The sequence below is a fragment of the Triturus cristatus genome, chromosome 5_2 (genome assembly GCF_964204655.1).
Source record: "Triturus cristatus chromosome 5_2, aTriCri1.1, whole genome shotgun sequence".
Taxonomy (NCBI): domain Eukaryota; kingdom Metazoa; phylum Chordata; class Amphibia; order Caudata; family Salamandridae; genus Triturus; species Triturus cristatus.
Window position 1 is genome coordinate 352,141,704 of NC_140588.1, and position 20,580 is coordinate 352,162,283.

Consider the following 20,580-nt stretch of genomic DNA (forward strand, 5'->3'; position numbering starts at 1 on the left):
CATAATTTTATATTTCTATATTGTGTTTTGGTTTAACACCTGCTCATATATTTTGGTTCTTTTGGCAGAATCTGTAATTGTGACCTGCTTCTGAAAATATGAAAGATTTGTTTTTCCTTCCGCTTCCTATCGTTGCTAACCATGTTCTTTCACTTCTTGATCCATGTTCTAGATCCTCCTCAGTCTTTGCATAGCTCTCAAGGACTTCTCACGACCAACCAATTAGATGAATCTCAGTTTTCTGCATGGGAGTCGAATGTTCCTGTGGAAAGTGAAGAAGATAACTACCAACTGGAAAGAAAACTTCAAGATGAACTTAGTTACCATCAAAGGGGCAGCCGCCTGGACCAGTTAGAAAGCCAGCCACCTGAGTTTTTTGCTGACAAGACTGATGAAAGGAGCAGAAGAGTGTTCAAAGAAGCATCTCATACAAGCTCTGCTCTTCAGAAAACTATGCCGACATCCCAACAAAATCCCTTGAACCACAATCAAAATCTACACACTGCTCCTGTGCACAGTGTGGATGAAGCTGCAAATGGATATTTCCCACAGCCTGTGTTTAAACATTCCAAATTTCTAGGTGCCCAATATATTGCAAATGAATTTCCAACGGTGACTAATGGGTTCGCCCCCTCAGGAGGGGCAGGCGACCTCTATAGACATCATTCTGTCACAACGCACCCAATTTCTGAATCTAGCAGCCTAAGAGCTCCTGTGCCAGAATCTACATTTCTAGGGCCATTGCCTATGAAGTACGAACATTTGTATCAAAATAGCACAATGCCAGAAATGGGTAAGTTGGCCATCGCTAATGTTTTGTCATTTTTCCAATAATTTGTACTGATTTAGAGTACGCATAATGTGGTACCATAAAAGATATTCAACGATTGTGAAATGTTTGCAGGTGTAGTATGAGATGGGTAATTATACTGTCAGTTTTGCTTTGGTTTTGAGAGTGTGCTGTATCAAAATGCTGGATGTTTCAAGCTCAGTACGTTTCACTGTGGGACTATAGGACTATTATTTATTGACATCAGTCACAGAAACAACCTCATTTTCAAGGTAGTACTTGACAGGATGGGTATGGATTAGATTCTCCTTTGAAGGCCAGTACAGAGCTAGAGATTTTTGAGAGACGATGAATGTCTTTCTTATGAGCTACACAATTAACTGATGCATGATGTCAGCAGTCTGTTGCTGGAGCGTAAGCATGTGATCGAGGAATATCAGTTTTTGTCTGTGACTTGCAGCCACTGTATGTATACCAGGCTCTCTAGTGGCAATGCAAAAGCCCCAAGATAAGGCGGGATGCTTTTTGTCATATTTTAGGTTTGTTCAGTGTGTGACACAAGAAGAGAAGTTTTCAATAGCCTGCATGAGCAGGTAAACCAAGGCCAGTGAACAAATATATAAAGATTCAAGTGGGACAGTGATCTTTTAAGTAATGCAATAATATTAACACCCAAGGAAAGGATAGAGTTAATCCGGAAATTAAAGCTAGCATGAAGGTCATGCTAAATTGCAAGGCGTGTACTGTTAGGGACAAATTAACGTGGAAAGCCTACCACCCTCTTGTGCAACTTTCTGCTTTGGGTTTATTGGTATGCATGCAGAATTACGGGCGATCTATTATTCAGTTTGGGCAGTACAGAGGTCTGGCAGCCCTCTACATAGAAATGAAAACTCATCCTAGAAGATTTCAGAAGATGGAATAGGTTAGAGATGGACATGTAATTGTGTAACCATGAGAGATGCTGCAAACTGTTACAATATTAAAGCAATTGTTTCTTTGGAAACCCTGCAGGAGCTGTGTGGGGCAAAAACCTGAACCATCCAAGCGTTTGTCCGAAACCACAGGACAAATGGATGATGAGAATATTATGGTTTCAGAAACTGATAGCTACCAAAACTCAATTTGGAGTATTGTTTTACAGTCACCTTTTCCCTTGATTGACAGCAATTTGTTTTGAATTGTGTACAGGGTGGTCTACATTTCATGACCAAGACCAGATTAGAAGGAGCTCAGCGTATTTTTTAGTTCAAGATTGAAATGCAGTCAGGTGGTCAGGAAGTGGTCTGAAGCCTTGAGAAGAAGGAGGTTGCCAATCATGAAGAGGAAATTGGAAAGGATTTCTCCCTAGGGGGTCTTTGAAGTCAGAGGGCATACTCCGTAAGACTGAGGTGAATTTATATAAGTGAGGCTAGTTATGTAAGTACCACAGAGGGCAGATTTCAAGGTCATTCGTCTTCCAAGGTCCAAAAAGATGCTAGTTGGCAGATGATGGTAGTAAGCTGTTCTTAGCATGAACTTCTTGGAAGTAAAAAAAACAAGTCCAGAGTCAGACTGGTTTGTGATGAAATTAGAAGAGAGAGAGTATGGGAGTTAGAGTGAGGATTTCCAAATATTTTGTAACATTTTGACCATAAAGTGGGTTGAATATCAGTCACTCAGTTTGAGAAGGGGGTTAATGGCTAGTGTAAGGGGAGTTTTTGCTTCACTTGCGCATTGAAAACATTAATTCCTTGTGGTTTTAACAGAAGAACAGATTTACCGAATGTACATGGTTAGCTTTGTTGCCTTTAACAGTCCTAGCAACTTAATTGCCTTGTATACTGGAGATCTGCACATTCTTATGTACTTTCTAATTAACTTTTGTAAGGTTTAGAAGGCCTAAAAATGGTTAGCAGAGGATTACTGAAAACCAACTGGAGTAAATGGGAATAAATTATTTACGCATAAACTTTGTGAACTGCATTTCTGTAATAGATGTAACGTTTGACTTGGCTGTACTTTGAGTCATGTTTAACGTGATGATTGTGAGCTGGCATCGGACCATGGTGGCTGGGGAGTATGTAACACCATGCATGTGCCTGAGGAGTTTGCTTTCACTTGTATTTGCAGGTCCGGTGACGTAAGCTCCTGCCACACAAACTGCTTTGAGCCAGAGTACAATGAAGGCTTGGGGAATGTGCTGCCTCAGGACTCAGTCAAAAGAGACAGTGTCCACGATGACCAGGCTAGCATCCCCTCTAGATCCATTCTTCCACATTATCCCTTCAAGCCCCAAATTCCTAAATGTTAGACTATCATGTTATGCTAGAGTGGTAATGGCCCAGGAGACACCCTGTGAAGGCTAAGAATACTACACAGAATGGATGGCTGGGTAACAATTGCGCAGAGTTGTGAAATAATCAAGCAATTCAAATTTTAAATAGCTCAAAGGATATGACAACGGCCATCCACCATATACCAGATGGTATAGAAATTCTACAGCATTTAAACACAAAAAGATAAATATATCCTGAGCTTATTTCACAATCATTTAAAGTCCTTAATGAGTCAACATCGAGAAGGTCTTCTTAATCTTCTTTTATTTCAAATCAACTTCTCCAACAACAGTCCTAGCCGCCAACACATGTTTCGTCTTTTGTGGTGTGGGCCACAGACTTCCTCAGGGCTAATACTATAAAGTGTTCCAAATGACCATCAAAGGTCAAAAAATGTAACAGCTATGTCAAATTCCAAAGATTTATTAAGACCCTGTGCTAGACGCCACTTTCTATACACTGTTATACGCGACGCTGCTACTCATGGAAATATAAGAAAAGTGGAGGCTACACATTTTGTCTCTTGGCACAGGATCTTAATAATTCTCTGGAATTTGACATAGCTGTTACTTTTTTGACCTTTGATGGTCATTTGGAACGCTGTTTCATCATGGCTTTCTCTATGAACCAAATGTATATTTTCCCTTGGCTTTCTCCGCTTACACATTCTGGTAGAAAGACGAAGTAACTGAAGGATGATTCAGCACAACCTGCCAGTGAATGCACAAGGGGTTGTTTTGGTTTTCCTAACTATCTCTTAGCAGTCCAAGGCACTAGAACTCAAGAGCCCACATGGTTTCTGGACCAAAAGAAATTATGGTTGACAAAAAACTTTAAGTATTTCAGAGTCTATTTCAACGACAATAGGAAGTACAGCGAACAGCTAGAAGAAATCAGAAAGAAAGGCAGTGCTCCGGCCTATAACCTCAGGTCTCTTTACAGTAAATTAAAAGGCCCAACGCTCACACTGATTCTGCAGGTGACCCCGAAGGTTCTTCCAACTTCCACCTATGGAAGCGAGGCTCTTCAGGGGCAGGACAGTGCAATAAAGGACAAAATTATACTCGAGGTGTATAGATCCATTTTCCAGATACCCTCTCGCTTATCTCTGGCCCAGATCAGACTGGAGTTTGGTATTGTTAAATAGTTACTGGCCCGGAATGCGGCCTTTACGTTGTGCTGCCATAAATTAAGCTGGCAATGAAAGGCTCCCTTGGCCATTCCCTCTGGTCCGAATTGGAAGCAAAGCATAGCTCCCTGACACGGACCTATCTGTTACAGGCCTTGAGTATTCTTGGTTTAATCACCACTCGGAACTTACCTATAAACTACCTGGAGTTTAAAAACCTGGCTACAGCAAGCACAAAGTTGTTGTCATTGCTTGAGGACAAAGACTGCCTGTCTCGACTCTTCATAGTTATGCCAGGCTGAAACCACAGAGTACTTAAGTGAATCCTATAGTGATATGATTAAGGTACAGTTCCTGAAATACAGGCTGGGAATACTACAGATCCTAAGTCACTATACCCTATGGAAAAGAATGTAAGCAAAAGACCACTGTCGGCTATGCAAGCAGAGCCAGGAAGATATTATCCCTACATTCTGCTGTGTACCTCTTTTATACAGGATCAACGGGAACTCCTACAAAGAACATGGAACGACCGAGGTATAAGGTCCAGTAAGGAGGCAGTGATGGGCTGCTTTGAACCATCAGACATCATGTTGAACAGTGCAGTGGGGAAATTTCTCCAGAGATTTATGAAAAAGGTCAAGGCCAGGGTTCCAGCAGACGCAGGGGAGGTGGGGTACCAGCTTAAACGTAGCTCAAATACAGCCTAAATGGCTTAAACAGTACAGCTCAAAGTATTACGGAAATCAATCAGTCTTTATTCGATTTAAAAATACAATCATAAAAGACACAAACATAGTACCTAAAACATACATTTCAATAAATACATTAAAATACCTTATTAAAAGAGCCTTGTTAAAAAAATATTAAACACTTCAACAGACTGAGATTTAGTAATAAAAGGTTTTTTTTTTTTTTTTTTAGATTAAAATTGTCCCTGGTACAGCTTAAAAGTGGGGAAGACCCGAACACTGAATTCATTAGGGACCATCAAGGGAGCGCTTAATTGATTTTCTCCGCAATGCCCATGCCCAGCCCAGGTATTTTGCCAATGCAACAGAGACAAATGTCAAAGAGCTAGTGCGCAGAATGCGTAAAGCTACAGTGCTGCTCCTTGTGCCGAGCAATCTACACATTGGTGTAAGCCAAACACGCCTTGGAATGGCAAGTGCCGGGCAGACAAACAGAAAGTGGGGAGATGATTCCATCGCAGCCCCACATGCAGGACATTGCAGTTCCGAGTTCGTGGCCCACCTTCCAGTCAAAGATCTAAGGGGCAAAGAACCAGCTCTAAACTGGAAATAAAGTTTCCTGTCACCCACATTAGTCACCACATCCCAGTATTGTTCCAAATAGGGGGAATCTTTGAACTCCAAAAATTTCCCAGACATCCCAGTTGCTTTATTCAGTACCTGGGAATCTATTCTTTCCCAGTATGCTATTTTAAGAGAACTTTTTGATGGAAACTGGGCAGAAGCTGGGTCGGTCCACAACCCTTCCATACCCATGTCCTTTAAAGACGCATGTAAGTTCTTCAGCCACTCAATTTTGTGAAAAACATCAGATTTTATAATGTCATTCAGGCCCTTGGCATAGTGGGAAAGTTCAGGAGTAGTCCAAAGCCTCCGCCAGTATAGAACCGGACGGAGTCTTGCAATATCCTTAATGGACCTCCTGCCCAGATCATACCTAAGTGGGATCAGAGGGGTGCTCTGAGGAAGACCAGTTATTTTACGCAGGAATGTATGCTCCACATTTACCAAAGTTGCTAGCTGTTCAAAGCCCCAAAGTTCCGCCCCATAAAGGACAGAGTTTAGGGCCTTTGCTTCGTATACTTGCAAAACCGGGCTTATTGGTTTCGTAAGTGACCTACTAAAATCCCTGGTCAAAGCACCAGTTATCTGCTTAAATCTTAGGGAGGCCATTTCCAGATGTCTGCGCCAATTATTATTATTTGAGATTTGCAATCCAAGATATGTAAAATTGGTCACTAATTCTAAGGGTTGCCCATTCATAAACACTCTTTTCCCTTGAAAGCTGCTATGAGGGTTAAAGGCCATAAACTTCGTTTTTGCCACATTAACCTCTAAACCATGATCAAGGCAAAACTCATCAAACAGGCGAAGGGCTTTTTGCAGACCATTAGATGTTCTGGATACGATAAGCGTATCGTCTGCAAACAATAATATGGGGATGGAAACACCAGCCAACCTTGGAGCGTCGGTATTAGCAGAGAGCATGAGTTCGACTATCCCGTTGATATAAAGTGAGAAGAGCGTGGGTGCCATAGTACAACCTTGTCTCACACCACGCTCAACCGGGAACTCAGATGTATCCTCTCCCGCCCCTCCCCACTGAATCCTAGCATAGTTAGACTCATGCAGACGCATCACCATAGTCAGAATTTCTTTGGGAAGACCTAGCCTCTCTAGAACTGCCCACAGCCGGTGTCGTGGTACAAGATCGAAGGCAGCCCTTAAGTCAACAAAAGCTACATAAAGACTGCCGTTCCCCAATGTCACCACCTTCCAGAGGAGCTGGACAAAGTAAAAGACTTGGTCCACCGTGCTGGTTAGTTTCCGAAAACCAGCTTGGAAGGGTGACAAAATGTTATTATCATCCATCCATTCTTGTATTTGGTTCAAGACCATCCTCCCTACCACCTTCTGAATGGAATCGATGAGGCTAATTGGCCTATAGTTTCCCGGGAGCGTCCTGTCGCCTTTCTTGAATACAGGTATAATAACTGCCCCCCTCCAGGATTTTGGGACTGGCGTGCCTACAGCCACAGCGTTAGCCAATAGGGTTATATACTTGCTCCAGTTACCCTTATTGTGGAGAAAGACGTCCGAAGGAACCCTGTCCTGGCCGGGGGCACGTCCACTGGTAACTGAGCACAAAGCCCTACTGGCGTCTTGGATACAAAAGGGACCCTGGGAATAGAAAACATGATTTGGCACCCATGCAAAGTTAAACAAAATGTTACAAGCATATTGAGGTTTGAAATATTGTACCCACTCTGCCTGTGAAACATAGTTGGAGGGGCTATCAGGGCGCCCACCATGGCCCCACTTGAGAATGTTCCAAAATAGCCGGGAATCTCGGGTATGGCATGCGCTTTTTAAATCCAGCCAGTGTTGCTCGTCCCAGTTTTTTTTGGCCATCCTTACAGCTTTTTTATATGCTAGTCTGGCGGAGCGGATACCCTCCAGTCCACCATTAGACAGGGCTTTCACTAGGTTGGACCTGGATTCCCTACAAACACCGTCATACCATCTATTTTTCTTAGTTGGAGCCTTATTCGTGTTCCTCAAGGGCTTCGTAAAATAGGAACCTATTTCAGCAAACAACTTTTCATGGCATGCAGTGACTTTATTATTGCCTGGATCTTGGAATAGCAAACCCTCAAGCTCAACAATAGAATCAACTAATTTGTTATCTATATCGGCAATGGCCAGGGTGTTATGCTCGAGCTCCCCCCACTTAAGTCTACGCATGTTATTTGTTAGAGTTACCTCAGGCAGGCACGGAACCATTCCACCAGCTATTAAGCGATTACTAGACCACCATCTATGCTCAACACAGATAGGGTTATGGTCACTCTCAACTCTAACCTCAACAACCATATCTAAAGCTGGTTGCCATAATTGCAAGCTACATAGGACGTAATCAATCCTACTAGAATGTCGACCATTGTCAAAAGTCTTCGCCCCTTGTTTATCACCTGGCGTCCTCCCATTCAGGGCCCTCAGACCATGCTCAAAACAGAGAGCGTTGGTCTGAACAATAATCTCAGTCCACCTTTTAATTGGGCTGAGGTCAAGCGCAGGTACCCCCCACAATTGGTCTTCCACAGCTTCATTGCCCCACCCAGAATCAGGGTCTAGGAGCGGTTCAAAGGTGATATTAAAATCCCCAGCTACCACTATTCGCCTCCCACCTGAGTGCTGGTCGATAATGGAGACCAAGAGAGCCAAAACCTGGGAGCCTGTCCTATTAGGGTCCCTCAAATACAAATTGTAGATGTCCAAATCACCAAGGGTTCCAAGTGACACCCTCACTAATTGAATATCTTCGGACCCAGTAGGTATTGCAGAAGCCTTTGAAAATATGTCCTGTCGGACCCAGATTGTCAGTCCTCCCTTTGGACGTCCCCTTATACCCTGGATTGCGGGGACATAGAAGTTCAAAAATCCCTGTAGAAACTGAGGCTCACAGGTCCAGGTTTCCTGGAAAAGGCAGACATCAAAGTAGCCTATATAGCCTAGCCAATCCGGTGAATCCATTTTTGATTTTAAGCCTGCAATATTCCAAGAGACCATAGACCCCCCCTCCCTTCCTTGGCCTTGAACATGGGCAGAGTTCGCACACAGCTGCACAAGTCCACATTCTGGTCCCATAGACAGATCAGGGGTTGGTACAACTACATCTATTATCTTGTCCACCCCGGTAACAGGGGAGTAACGTAGAGGTTTGTTGAACTTAGGCCCTCCAACAGGAGTACTTGGATTGAGAGGTGTAGTAAATAACTGCGGCCCAGGTGTCGGTCAGGCAAAAGCTACTGGGGAGCACAAATCATTTGCTTCCCAATTTTCCAGAGGTGGACTAAGTCCTACAGGGTAAGAGTTATAAAAAAAACCCTAGATCGTGTACCCTAATTTTTGACTGGTCGCAAGCCAGTCGGGAGCCACAAATATAATGCACTGTACGACTATCTCCAAAGTTGACTAAAATGGAGTCCCCTGGGACATCTTTGGGTCTTGGACCTACCCAGCTAACCCTTCTAGTGAAGAGGATCTTTCCATCTAGGTGGTTAGGAAGCGGTCTGTTCCTATTTAGCCAAAACGTAACTTTGTTCTTTAGTTGCTGGTACGATTCCGAAACCCCTTCCTGTAGTTCAGGGACTCCAGTTAGAACAGCAACATAGGGTGTACAGGCAGGGGGCAGATGAATATGAGCCTTAGGCGATATACTGTTTTTGACCCCAGGTTCCCAGGACCTTTTTTGGTTCATAGACTTTTTTCCAGCATTAATACTGGGCACACTCGCAAGATTGTCTCCCAAATTATCAATACATTGACTAGTAAAGTTAGAATTATCAATGACCTGTACCTTGGGGAGAGCGACCTCGGGTAAAACCCCATACACTACTTCATTAGCAGAGGATGCCAGCGGGGGAGTAGGAAGGGTAGAGGACACCCCTACAGGATTGTCCCTTGCCTTGGTAGCTAATTTAATAACATTTTTCAGTGAGCAAAAATTATCCAGAACAGTTTGTTCTAATCTATCTACCTTCTCACTAACTTGCTTAACCCTTTCCAGCACGGGGAGAATCAGAGAACGGAAATGTTTTTCTATTTCGAGGACCATATTACTCGTTTGAGGCTGGTCTGTATGACAAGTAATATTCCCACTAGGAGATGAGGGAACTTCGCCCTGTGTAACCCCCAGTGGAGATTTTTCCGTAACATTAGGGTGTTTGGCCTTCCTCCCTCCCTGGGACCCCCCTACTCGTTTCCTCTTGGCATTAGGGGGATTTACAATTCTTTTGCTAGCCCTAGTCTGTGGGTGGGTTATAACTAATTTATTAGAGATAGGGGGGTTGCGAGCTATTATCGCAGAGTCACCAGAGTCCCCAGGGGCATCACACACGACACTGCAGGGCTGCGATGTGGAAGGACTTGTCCCAACATTCTCCTGCAGAACTAATTCGCCCCCATTCTGGACCGCTAACTTCAAAGGAGATTTGGCCCCAGCCAAAATTCCCAAGGAAGAGCGTCTAGCTTGCGCTAACTCAACAGACAAGCGACGCTCAGTAATAGCCAGTTCGTGCTCAAGACATGATACAGCTCTTGTAATAAAATGGTCGAGTGTACCGGTCACAGACCCACCCCCGCATGTACGTTTACCTTTGGACGCCATTTGTACTAAGCATACAATACTAGGGCCAATGTGCTCGTTAGCCTAAAAGGAACAATTACAAGAGAGTAAGATACAACTCCACTAGAACACAATACTCGCTGTACAAAATGGGCGACTATGAAGCTAAACAAGGGGATGCAACAATCACTTTCAAGACCGAACAAGGATGAGTACGCCCTTCTACCTTGGATATAGTGTCACAGCAGCGTTAGAGATGTTGCCCAGTCCAGTCAGGATCGGTCAGAGACGGGCAAGGACGGGCCCGCCCTTGGCCCGGGCTTGGCCCGGGCGCTGCCCGCGCGCGTCCCGCGCTGCGTGAGCGCCTGTTCGATTTTAAGGAGGTCCGGCGCTGGGTAGCGTCGTCATCGGCAAGCGCCGGTACAGGAATGCCGGGATTTGTAGTGTTCGTGGGCCGTTCCCCTCACGGCAATGAAGGTCCGCCAAAATGCAGCCCAGCGACCCCACAGCAGGCCGTTCCCCTCACGGCAGGTAGGTATTTAGCACAGCGTTCAGCTTTGTTAGGAGCGTCCCGCGCTGCGTGAGCGCCTGTTCGATTTTAAGGAGGTCCGGCGCTGGGTAGCGTCGTCATCGGCAAGCGCCGGTACAGGAATGCCGGGATTTGTAGTGTTCGTGGGCCGTTCCCCTCACGGCAATGAAGGTCCGCCAAAATGCAGCCCAGCGACCCCACAGCAGGCCGTTCCCCTCACGGCAGGTAGGTATTTAGCACAGCGTTCAGCTTTGTTAGGAGCGTCCCCTTCTTGTTCCTGAAGCTGGCATGGGAGACCAAGCAGTGGGTTATGCAGTGAGTAATACAGCGAGCTTGCAAGCTGCCTCCTTAGTCCTTCGAGACTCCTTGGGCTGGCCGTCCGTTGATGCTTTCCTTCTCACCGCCTTTCCACTGTTTTACCTCGCACTCCGAGCCCCCACAAAACCTGCTGAATTCAGGATGCAGAATGGGTGCAGGCAGATGGGCGGATGGGTGGGTGGGGGCAGGCTGGCTTGTAAGCTGTGCCCGCTGAGGCCTCCCGGTGATGTCTTCCTGGAGCTGCGGCAAAAATAAAACCAGGACCAGAACCGGCTCCCTTGTGGTATCTCCACTGTCTCCTCTATCCCCTCTGTCTCATACACGTTGCCACAGCGTGAGCTCCGTGGCTTAAGCTGGACATGGAGCTTGCGGGCTCCAAAAGGTCCCAGGGGGTAGCCGGGGGTCTGGCGATGTCTAAAAGCACCGAGCACACTACTACTGCTACTGCTGTTCGGAGCTCACTGCTGCTCACTCTCGTGCTCACTCTCGCGCTTCTGTTTATTATATTTGCACTACTGACCAGCGAGGCCACAGACCTTAAATCATGTCCCCGAACGCTGTACATAACCTCCGCCCATCATCCCATACACGTATACAGGTATTATCAGCCGGATAAAGAACTAAGACACCTAAACTACTGCACTTGGATTTTTCAGCATTAACGTCCATTGCACCTTACTTATTCTGTCTGTAGACGCTGCACTTAACTTCCGCCCTTCATCTTCTACCTGTATACTGGCATTACTAACCAGAAAAAACACTAAGGCACCTAAACTGCTGCACCTGTACTTTACATCAATAACATCCATTGCACCTCATTTGCCGCACTCGCTCCTTTATGCTTACATTGACTATAACAATCGCTAGTAGCGTATGTCCTTAACCTGGTGGAGAAAGGAGGGTAAGCTCTGAAAATCTGCTTCACCTCATGGGCCAGTTGTTACACAAAGCCCCAGAGCCAATTCGCAATGGTTTTAACAATCCAGCAATAAAGATTTACTAATCGACACCAAAAGCAAATGCACGATTTTTGTCAACATCCGCAAAAAGCTGAAATACACTGCAACCACAAAGTTGATTTGCTTGTGAAAGGACATATCTTTGTCAAATTTAAATTCCATGTTTTTCACAATATCCACTCGCGTGCTGGATGGGGAGATCCCTTCTAGCCAATGCACTTCCAGATTGAGATCGAAATTGTGGGTGAGCAGGTATTAGTGCGGTCCCTCCCCCAAATTAGTATTTCCTCTAGGGTCCTTCATCCCCGCAGAGTCCAACAGACCAATGATCAAATTGCCGGGGGAGGGGACGTAGATGGGGCCACCTTCCCAGTTTTCTTTTGGGCCCAGGGACCCCATACCCCGGGTAGCACAACCTGAAAGGGGACCCGGGACCTCATTCTCAGGCCCTGAAGACAACGATTGGGCCCCTGAACACCATCTCTGGGACCCAGGAGCACCACAGATCCATCCCGCTGCGAGCAGGAGCCATGAAAGTAAGGTGCTCCGGCCAGGCGGATACAAGAGAAGCTGAAGCGGGCTTCCACGGCAGTGAATGCAGGCACCTTGTTAACAGGCCAAGCAGTTCAATGTTTGGCTACTGTTTTGCCCCAAGGATTGAAGACACTGGGGTGCCCTAAGTGATACCAGGGAAGCCCCATTAAAAACAAGCATTGGCATAGCCAATAGGTCTCGCTTTTGGGACCTTATAAGTATTTACTTTTGCAGCACAATATCCTTGGTGCAACAACATCAACTGTTGCATGGCTAAACACTTATAAGATCCCAAAGGCGAGACCTATTGGCTTTGCAAATGCTTGTTTTTTTCAATAGGACAGCGCAGAAATCGTCTAGTGACGGTGTATCGAGGAGGGAAATGTAGACAAGATTAAAATTAACATTTTCCATAATTTCTCTCAAAATTACAATTGTTGTACAATTCTACACGCACAGGAATGGATGGGCACCCTCTGAAATAGATATAACGAGACACGAGTTGTTACACTACAGTCTTATGTGCATCTGTGGTACCAGAACCTTGGTCAACACCATTGGGCGACATTCAGACAAAAGAAGGTGGCCTTTACTGGTAATGCTGCACTGCTCTTCTAAAAACAAATCTGAGATACTTCTGATGGTCTTTCTTGAAAAACCGCTGCCTGCCCAAACTGGAGCTAGCTGACGCTGAGTGTGTCTAGAGATGGGCGAGCAGAGCCAAGGGTCTGGCTCGGAACTAAGAGCCCGTGTCGAGTCCTGAAAATGTTTGCTATGTAAACCTATAACAAATATCACATAAAATATGATGAAGTCTCTTCAAAATTCATAAATGTGTATTTCTTTAACGTGGAAGTTTTGACATTAAATTGTCACTTTATAGCACTGCAGTGGTGAGTGCATATTAAAAATGTTTAAACATGAACCACTAGTGAACAGAGGCAAGACCGTTGTTGTGTAAACCCTATACTTTGTCTAGATTATTATAGAGCAATATGTATTAAATTAAACACAGTATAGGTTTCTGTACAACTGGTATTCTGAACTCACATATTCGAAATTGTTTTCATATGCAATAATGAAGATACAGGAGTTTTGGTAAAATGAAATAATTGCCAAAGATCACACAATTCAAGTGAGGAAGCTGGGATTTACCCAGGCTTTCTGGTTTCACTTTGTACAACTCAGCCACTGAACGGGTAGTATCCATTTGTCTTTTCTTTTTTATGCTAACTCTTTGTTTTCGCCTATTTGTGCATTTTTCGGCAGTTTTTGAATAGTGCGACCAAAGGTACTGGGAAACTTTAGATGATCACCATTTTCCTTACACAAGGCCACATTCATGTTTTTTAGGTAAGAGTGATATGCCCAGAATCACAGGATAAGAAGCCCACGCCGAAACTCTAACCTGGTTTCTCAGGCTGCTAACTGCAAACACAAGCATACAGGGTCACATTCGGCAGCTCTGCTGTAACGCTATACCATGAGTACAGGGAGAGCGGCAGGCAGAATCAGCGTCCAGCTCTAAGATGCCGGAAGTGCATTTTACGACAGTGGACCTGCACGAATCCTAAAAGTTAAGATGAAATGCCGCAGCCTGCTAGACAGGATCTCAGGCATTGCGGAACATCTGTTCACTAGAAAGATACCCAAACTCAGGGAACAAATGACCAGACATGGGCCGCTAAACACGGGGTAATGAATTCAAATGGCGTTTGCAGGCTGCTAATTGCAAACACAAGCAGCTACAGGCTCAAAGTCAGCAGCTCTGGTCGTTGCGCCATTACCGGATTAGAGGGAGGGTGACGGGCAAAATGCTCATGAAAGCTCGACTCGTCATGGGCTCGGGTTCCAACAGGATCTCGAGCTGAGACAGAGTCAGGCTTCAAGAGTAGGCTTTCAGTGACCCGCCCACCTCTACTTGTGTCTAAGATGAGCATCAGACATCCGGCTTCATTTCCAGCTAGAAACTCCTGAAAGCAGAACAACTCTGGAATTCCCTCAAAAGTGCCGGAAACGGATACTTTTGCATTTCTTCCTGCAGACTCAAGGGCTCTCTTCTGGTGATGGCAGATGACGTGCAGACACATTCTGCTGAAACGTTCCCAGGAGCTCTGCACCATAAGTCCCTCGCGATGATGCCAGTGAGGCACTCTACTGGCCTACAAAGGAGGCCTGCTCCCGAATAACTAGTCGGGCTGCAGCCACTGCCAACCCGAAGAGATCAAACTCTTCAATATTCGCCAGACTTCAGCTTGGCATGAGTAGTATGAGAAGAAAGAATGCTCATTGTGCACCAAAGCTGCATACCACGCTGCTTAATAGTCATTAAAAATCTGAGCAGACTTGGTTAAAACCTTGCAGTGACATAAGATTTCACTGCTCAAACATGCCAATAACGAGCAGCTTACAACCACAAATGCAGACTAAAGTACTACTTCTGAGCATCACATAAGACAAGTTCCACATAGCTGCACATCAAGCCACAACCAGCATTGGCCGCGCGGCCGTGAAAGTGACGTGGCCGCGAAAGTGAAAGTGGGACAGTGAAAGAGCAAGCAGTGTTGGAATACAGACCTGCAGCCGCGAGACTCGCTCTGTGGTGGGGGAGGGGGAGGGACATGCGCTGGGCTGGAGAGCAAGCAAGAGGAAAGCCAGATGGCGGCTGTGCGCGTGCACGCGCGCGTAACAGCAAGCCTTAGGCCACAAGCAAAAGCTTGTGGTCGCATTTCTAAAGCCCCCACTCACTAGAATTTCAAAATTGACCCTACGATTTTCACCATTATTTTATGGTCTCTACGTGCATGAAAGAAAGAGACAGACATTGTTCTGTTCCCTTTGAATACTGAATTTAGAGTGTAGATGAGTGGTACTGGTCTCGTAGTAAGCCCAAGGGTCAAGAGACAAGGATTTATAGATCACTTGTGTGGTTATGGATAGCCAGTGAAGGGAATGCATATGGGGAGAATGTGAGGGACAATTGAGAACGAACTGCACTCGGGTATGTTGAATACACAGAAGGCGAGTTAACAAATAAGAAGGGAGACCTATAAAGAGTCGCAGTTGTCCAGTTGACTAAGAGTGGCTGCCTCTGCAACTGTACGACGAGAGGCAACAGAGATGAATGGAGTAATTATACAGAGCAGATGAAATGACAGAAAGCAGACAGAAGATATATTTTTTTTTATCTTAGTAGCAATGCAAAGTGAAAGCTCTTATTGTGTACTGATGATATAATCCAGGAGTGAAGGCGGAACCAAAATGACAAAGCTGCTGGTCAGTAGGCCAGATGGAAGGATTATTTTACGCTGGCTGTATTTTTGTTTTATCTGTATTATCTTTAAGGGTATAATGATTTATCTAGGAAACCTCTGCTAGCAATCGTTATTGAAAATTTGCATGAGCTGTAGGAGAGAGATTTTCGAGTTTTAGCGGAATTTTGGGGCAGCCAAAAGAACAGGTTAATTCAGCCAGTGGTAGAACGTCTACATTGAAAAGCGTGGGGCTCAGTGATGAAACCAGAGATAATCTATGGGTCAGGGCTTTGAACTTGGATCTAAAAAGGGGAGATGGACAGTCTGTGCTTGGTTTTTCAAGCAAGAGGTGATCCAGTTCCGGGACTTTCCCCTGACTCTGCCCAGAGCAAGGTGATGGGTGGGCTAAAAGGTCATGAAAGTCCTTATAATTGGCTGCAGAGAGATTGAGTAAGATCAAGGCTGCACAGCCTTCTTGATCAATGAGCAATGTGAGGTCATCTAGCCGGAAGTGGAAGCTAAGGCTTTAATTATGGGCCATTAAATTCCAAACATCTTCACACTCAGATAAGAATTCCGAGACTTAGATTACTGCACCCGCGCTACTTTCCCTAGAAATGTACTGGTGGAAAATGCTCAGTAAATAGTGAGACTTGCAAAATTTATTGTGGAAATCAACAAAAAATGCATGTAATTCCTCATTTTCATAAATAGAACACAAAATGTAAGCTATTTACCTCTCCTGGTAAATACACTCTGGCCCAGATCACAAGTAGCGCAGAGGGACATTAGGGATTTACCAGGCTCAGAGACGGACACTGAAGGTGAGGTATTTACAGGGTGCAGTAATTACCTCCTAAAAATAATTCCTTTTCAAGTTTCAACCAAGTAGAGGACACATAACATGTAGAATGGGGTGCCCTCTGCGTCGAATTTTGCCTCCGTAATTACTGGGTGTTTTTTTCCTGGTCGATTTCAGCAAGTTAAATTCCTTGTTACTTAGAATTTTTATCCTTGTGCAAACAGTTTTACAGCCCACTTGAGATCCGGCTTCTTGGAATCGTGTTTACTGGATGTGCTCCCCCACATCAAGCCCACTCAAATTAATTGTCTAGATTCTCTATAGTGTGTATCTAGTGAATATCAAATGGTAGCGAATAACTATGTTGTAAGCTATTCACACTTCGCTTTATTGTTTGAAGGAGAACATCCAGGATTTTCCAATGGGCAATAAGCTAAAGGTTGTGCTCATTTTGTCATTTTTAGGCACAATTCCCCCTAATCCTTATCAGAAAGGACATTTTGGATACAGTTTTAACCCAGTTGAGCAAAGCTTCAACCCACTTGGTAAGACTCATTATTTTATTATTAGCCTTTACCCTACTGTGTCTGCTGTTTTATTTTGTATGTTAAATCGCATCATTTATTCACTATTACTGAATTGACAGTGTTTATACACCAGTTGTTTTATACATGTTATTTATTTTAAAGCACTTTTGAGGATCCCTAGTAGTCAAAAATCCATGACTAAGTCTAACACACAGCACCTTCCATCCCCCACTAATTCTCCCAATTAGTCACCACCTCTCACATATTATGCAATGTCATTCATGGATTTGGAATAATGTCAACTCATTGAACCAGTGCCACAACCTGAGGATGTTAGCTCTGAAAATAACTAAATGCTGTATGTGGATATTTTCTCCTAAACATCACAACAGTTCCATTTCAAAAGCTATCAGGACCAACAATGGTGCTAGACCTCAAGTCTCATCACTGCCCACTTTGCTGTCGAGCACACCGTAAATGCTTACAGCCATATCAAGGAGGAAGAATGTTGCCTACCTTTTCTTCATTCATTGGTTTTCAAGTGACACCCTCACCTAATTTGGGAAAAAGTTTCTCGAGGCAAGAAAATTCTTCATAAGAACCGGAGGTCAAGATATGACGTGGAAAATCATTGATCTCCACAAATGTCACAGAATGTCTGGAAATATCATATAGCCTTGTACGTCATTCAGACATGGAATAGCATGCATGCAAAGCAATTCAAAATGAGTTGCCCATCCTGTCGATGTATCCCTGATTACAAAACTGTCTTCTTGAAAGAGATCCACAACTCACCTCCCACCAGTCTTTCATGAGTTTTCTGGTAAGCTGCTTCACTCTTGGGGTGGATACTTAAGACAACACACAGTCACAAGAAGCCAAGGACAGTTTGAAAATGCTAGTTAACCAGCAAACCAAGCACCTGAACTACCATACCGGATCCATGCTAGACCAGATCTTCACCCACAGCAATGAATCTGCTATCCTGGAGGTGGTAACTCAGACCTCATCAAACCACTTCTTGGTCACCTAGAACCTATCCAAATATGACCTTCAGTTCCTTCTTGCAAATGACAAAGCAGAGCCCGTTGAAGCAAACCGCTCCAAATCTGTGGAAATCAAACAGTTGGTTTTCAGAAAACATCCAGTGCATGGCAGACCACTCTTCCTAAAGACACCGGCCTTAGTTGGTAAGTAAAAAGCCTACACTATTATGATACTTTTAGACGTGTCAGTACGGCTGCAATGGAGAAAACAAATGTATTTAATTTGAGACTGGATCACAAAGCAGCTACACCACTTTTGATTTTGTATAAACTGAAACTGCCTCCGCCTGGATGGGGATAAAGCAGACACCCAAATGCCACCGGCAAGAACAGAAGCCTCATACCTCTTGTGTGGTCTTGTTCCCAGGGTGCATTCTTAAGCCTGGCACCATCAGTTTGAAACCTGACATTGTATTAATTCCTTGCCTCACCGTAGTCAGAGAAAATGCTGACAGGGAAAAGAGGACACAACCAATGTTGCAAGCGCAGATGCATTTTTCACTCCTTCAAGGCAACCATTGAGTGGATCAACATAAGAACATTCGTTTTCCGTCTCAACTAATGCAACAAATATTATTTGGGCCTGAAAAAGAAATGCATATTTACTTCAGAGGATCCAAAACCAGCGTCCCAGGTTCTGCTCACTTCAATTTTCAGACCCTACAAATGCCTAAGCACTATGCCCAAGTCATAACTGGGCGTGCACCCTGGGTACTCCAAATCTCTACATCCCTACCTGTGACCTCAAAGCCATTGAAGCCCATAACATTTGACAGGCATGAAGGGAAAATATATAAATACATCTATTCCTTCAAACCTTTTTGCAGTCCACCTGCACTCCAATCCCTCTTATTGTCTGTCTGGGATTAATTACTATTTTAGCTCAAGTCATTGCGTTTGGAACACATGCTTCAGCATTAGATTAGGTGCATGTGTCTCCAATCCCATAAGATATCTTGGCATGGTTTTTTTGTTTGCAAACTACCCTGTCGAGGCCTTATGTTTCAAGTCCTTATTTTAATAGACTATCGCTCTATATGCCATCCAGTTAGGGCAGAACGTCCTGGCTTGACATCGGCCAAAGAGCAAATATGTATTAAGCTTTCAACACGATCATGTCCATGCTGCCATCCTGAGAAATAGGATGTTTAAGGACTCTTTTTAGTAAGCTACTTCGAGCTGATATAACTGTCTCTATGTTAACCCCTTTATGTTGTAGCTAAGTTGATATTGATGAGCTTTCTCTATCATAAATCCTTCTTGACAGCTTGGCAAACTAGTTGGAGCTGCCTGTATACAAGCATGGTTGTGTTTTTCTGGATACAGATGCATATCCAAGCTGTAGTTTTTGATCACCACAAGAGGGCTGTTGCATATTGAAGTATAGGTGACCCACTGTGAGCTCTGCAAGAACAAACATTGTTTCAGGTGCAAGGTTTTCCCTTGCCAGAAAAGAAGAAAACATTTTAATCCCCTACCTCTGATTGCCATTTTTGAGCAGTAGAATGGACCCTTTGTAATCATCCCAAACTGGTACAGTATGGCGGATATTTGGTCCCATGCGATTCACTAAGTTCAGTGCATCACCCTAAAAAACAAAAGCTTTATGACAAAAAGAAGAAATGGTCATAACTTTCCAATAAGCAAATGTTTGGTTAGGCCTATCAATATCCTCTATAAAGCATGACAGATTGACAACAAGGAATTTTTGTTCAGCCCTGTTATATGCTAAACGTAAAGGACGGCAATAGGATTAAAATTGAAAAATGTTACTAGGGGGTATAATTATTTGTATTGTGACTTTGTGCTGCCCTCTGACTTTGGAGTGCAGATCTTTACAACAGCCTCAGTAATTGCTGCCTTGTCACCATACATCTACTTAGTTTTGTCTGTGAAATTAAAAATTGATTCCTGCATAGTGTCAATGTGTTTAATCTGAATATTGAGCGCTCATGACATAGTGATCTACCTGTAAAGATTTGCTTTTACAAATTTATATGGTTTTGGTTATTCATTAGCTGGTTTTATTCTCTCTATTTTCATGTGTTTTTTGTTTATGCATCGTGTTATTTGTTATATATGCAGTTAACTATTACTACTAGTGGTCAACATAACACCTACATATATCTGTAGCATTGATTTTGTATCAATATTCTGGTCTTCTATCACAATTAATGGCACTTATTCTTTGGGAGATTTTGATGTCTGGTCTTAGACGTTAATATTTTAAGCTTCGAATGGAATATAAGTGCATGGTTAGTGCTTTATTGAAGCAGATATGTTTACAACCAGTGCCAGAATTATTTACCAGCTGGATGGATGCTTTCTGTAATGAAACTCAAAATGCTCCCACATGAAAGTTGTATCAGAAAGTTGTTAATAAAGCATATTGTGTTTGTGCTATTCTTGCAAAACCCAGCATTTCCTAATCACAAGTGTTTTGAGGTTGCTTTCTTGGAAAGTTATGCTTTTAGTGACCATTTCTTCTGCTAGA

The 20,580-nt window shown here is 43.9% G+C and overlaps 1 protein-coding gene across 3 annotated transcripts in view; it reads left to right on the top strand.

The window, feature by feature from the left end:
• The window catches only part of RIPK1 (receptor interacting serine/threonine kinase 1), a 215,206-nt gene that overhangs the window by 169,853 nt on the left and 24,773 nt on the right, over positions 1-20,580 (top strand). For all 3 annotated transcript variants that reach the window (XM_085607158.1, XM_085607157.1, XM_085607159.1), the window contains exons 9-10: positions 173-793; positions 16,978-17,058. In XM_085607158.1, coding sequence (XP_085463284.1) covers positions 173-793; positions 16,978-17,058 — 702 coding nt within the window. The remainder of the gene's footprint in view (positions 1-172; positions 794-16,977; positions 17,059-20,580) is intronic.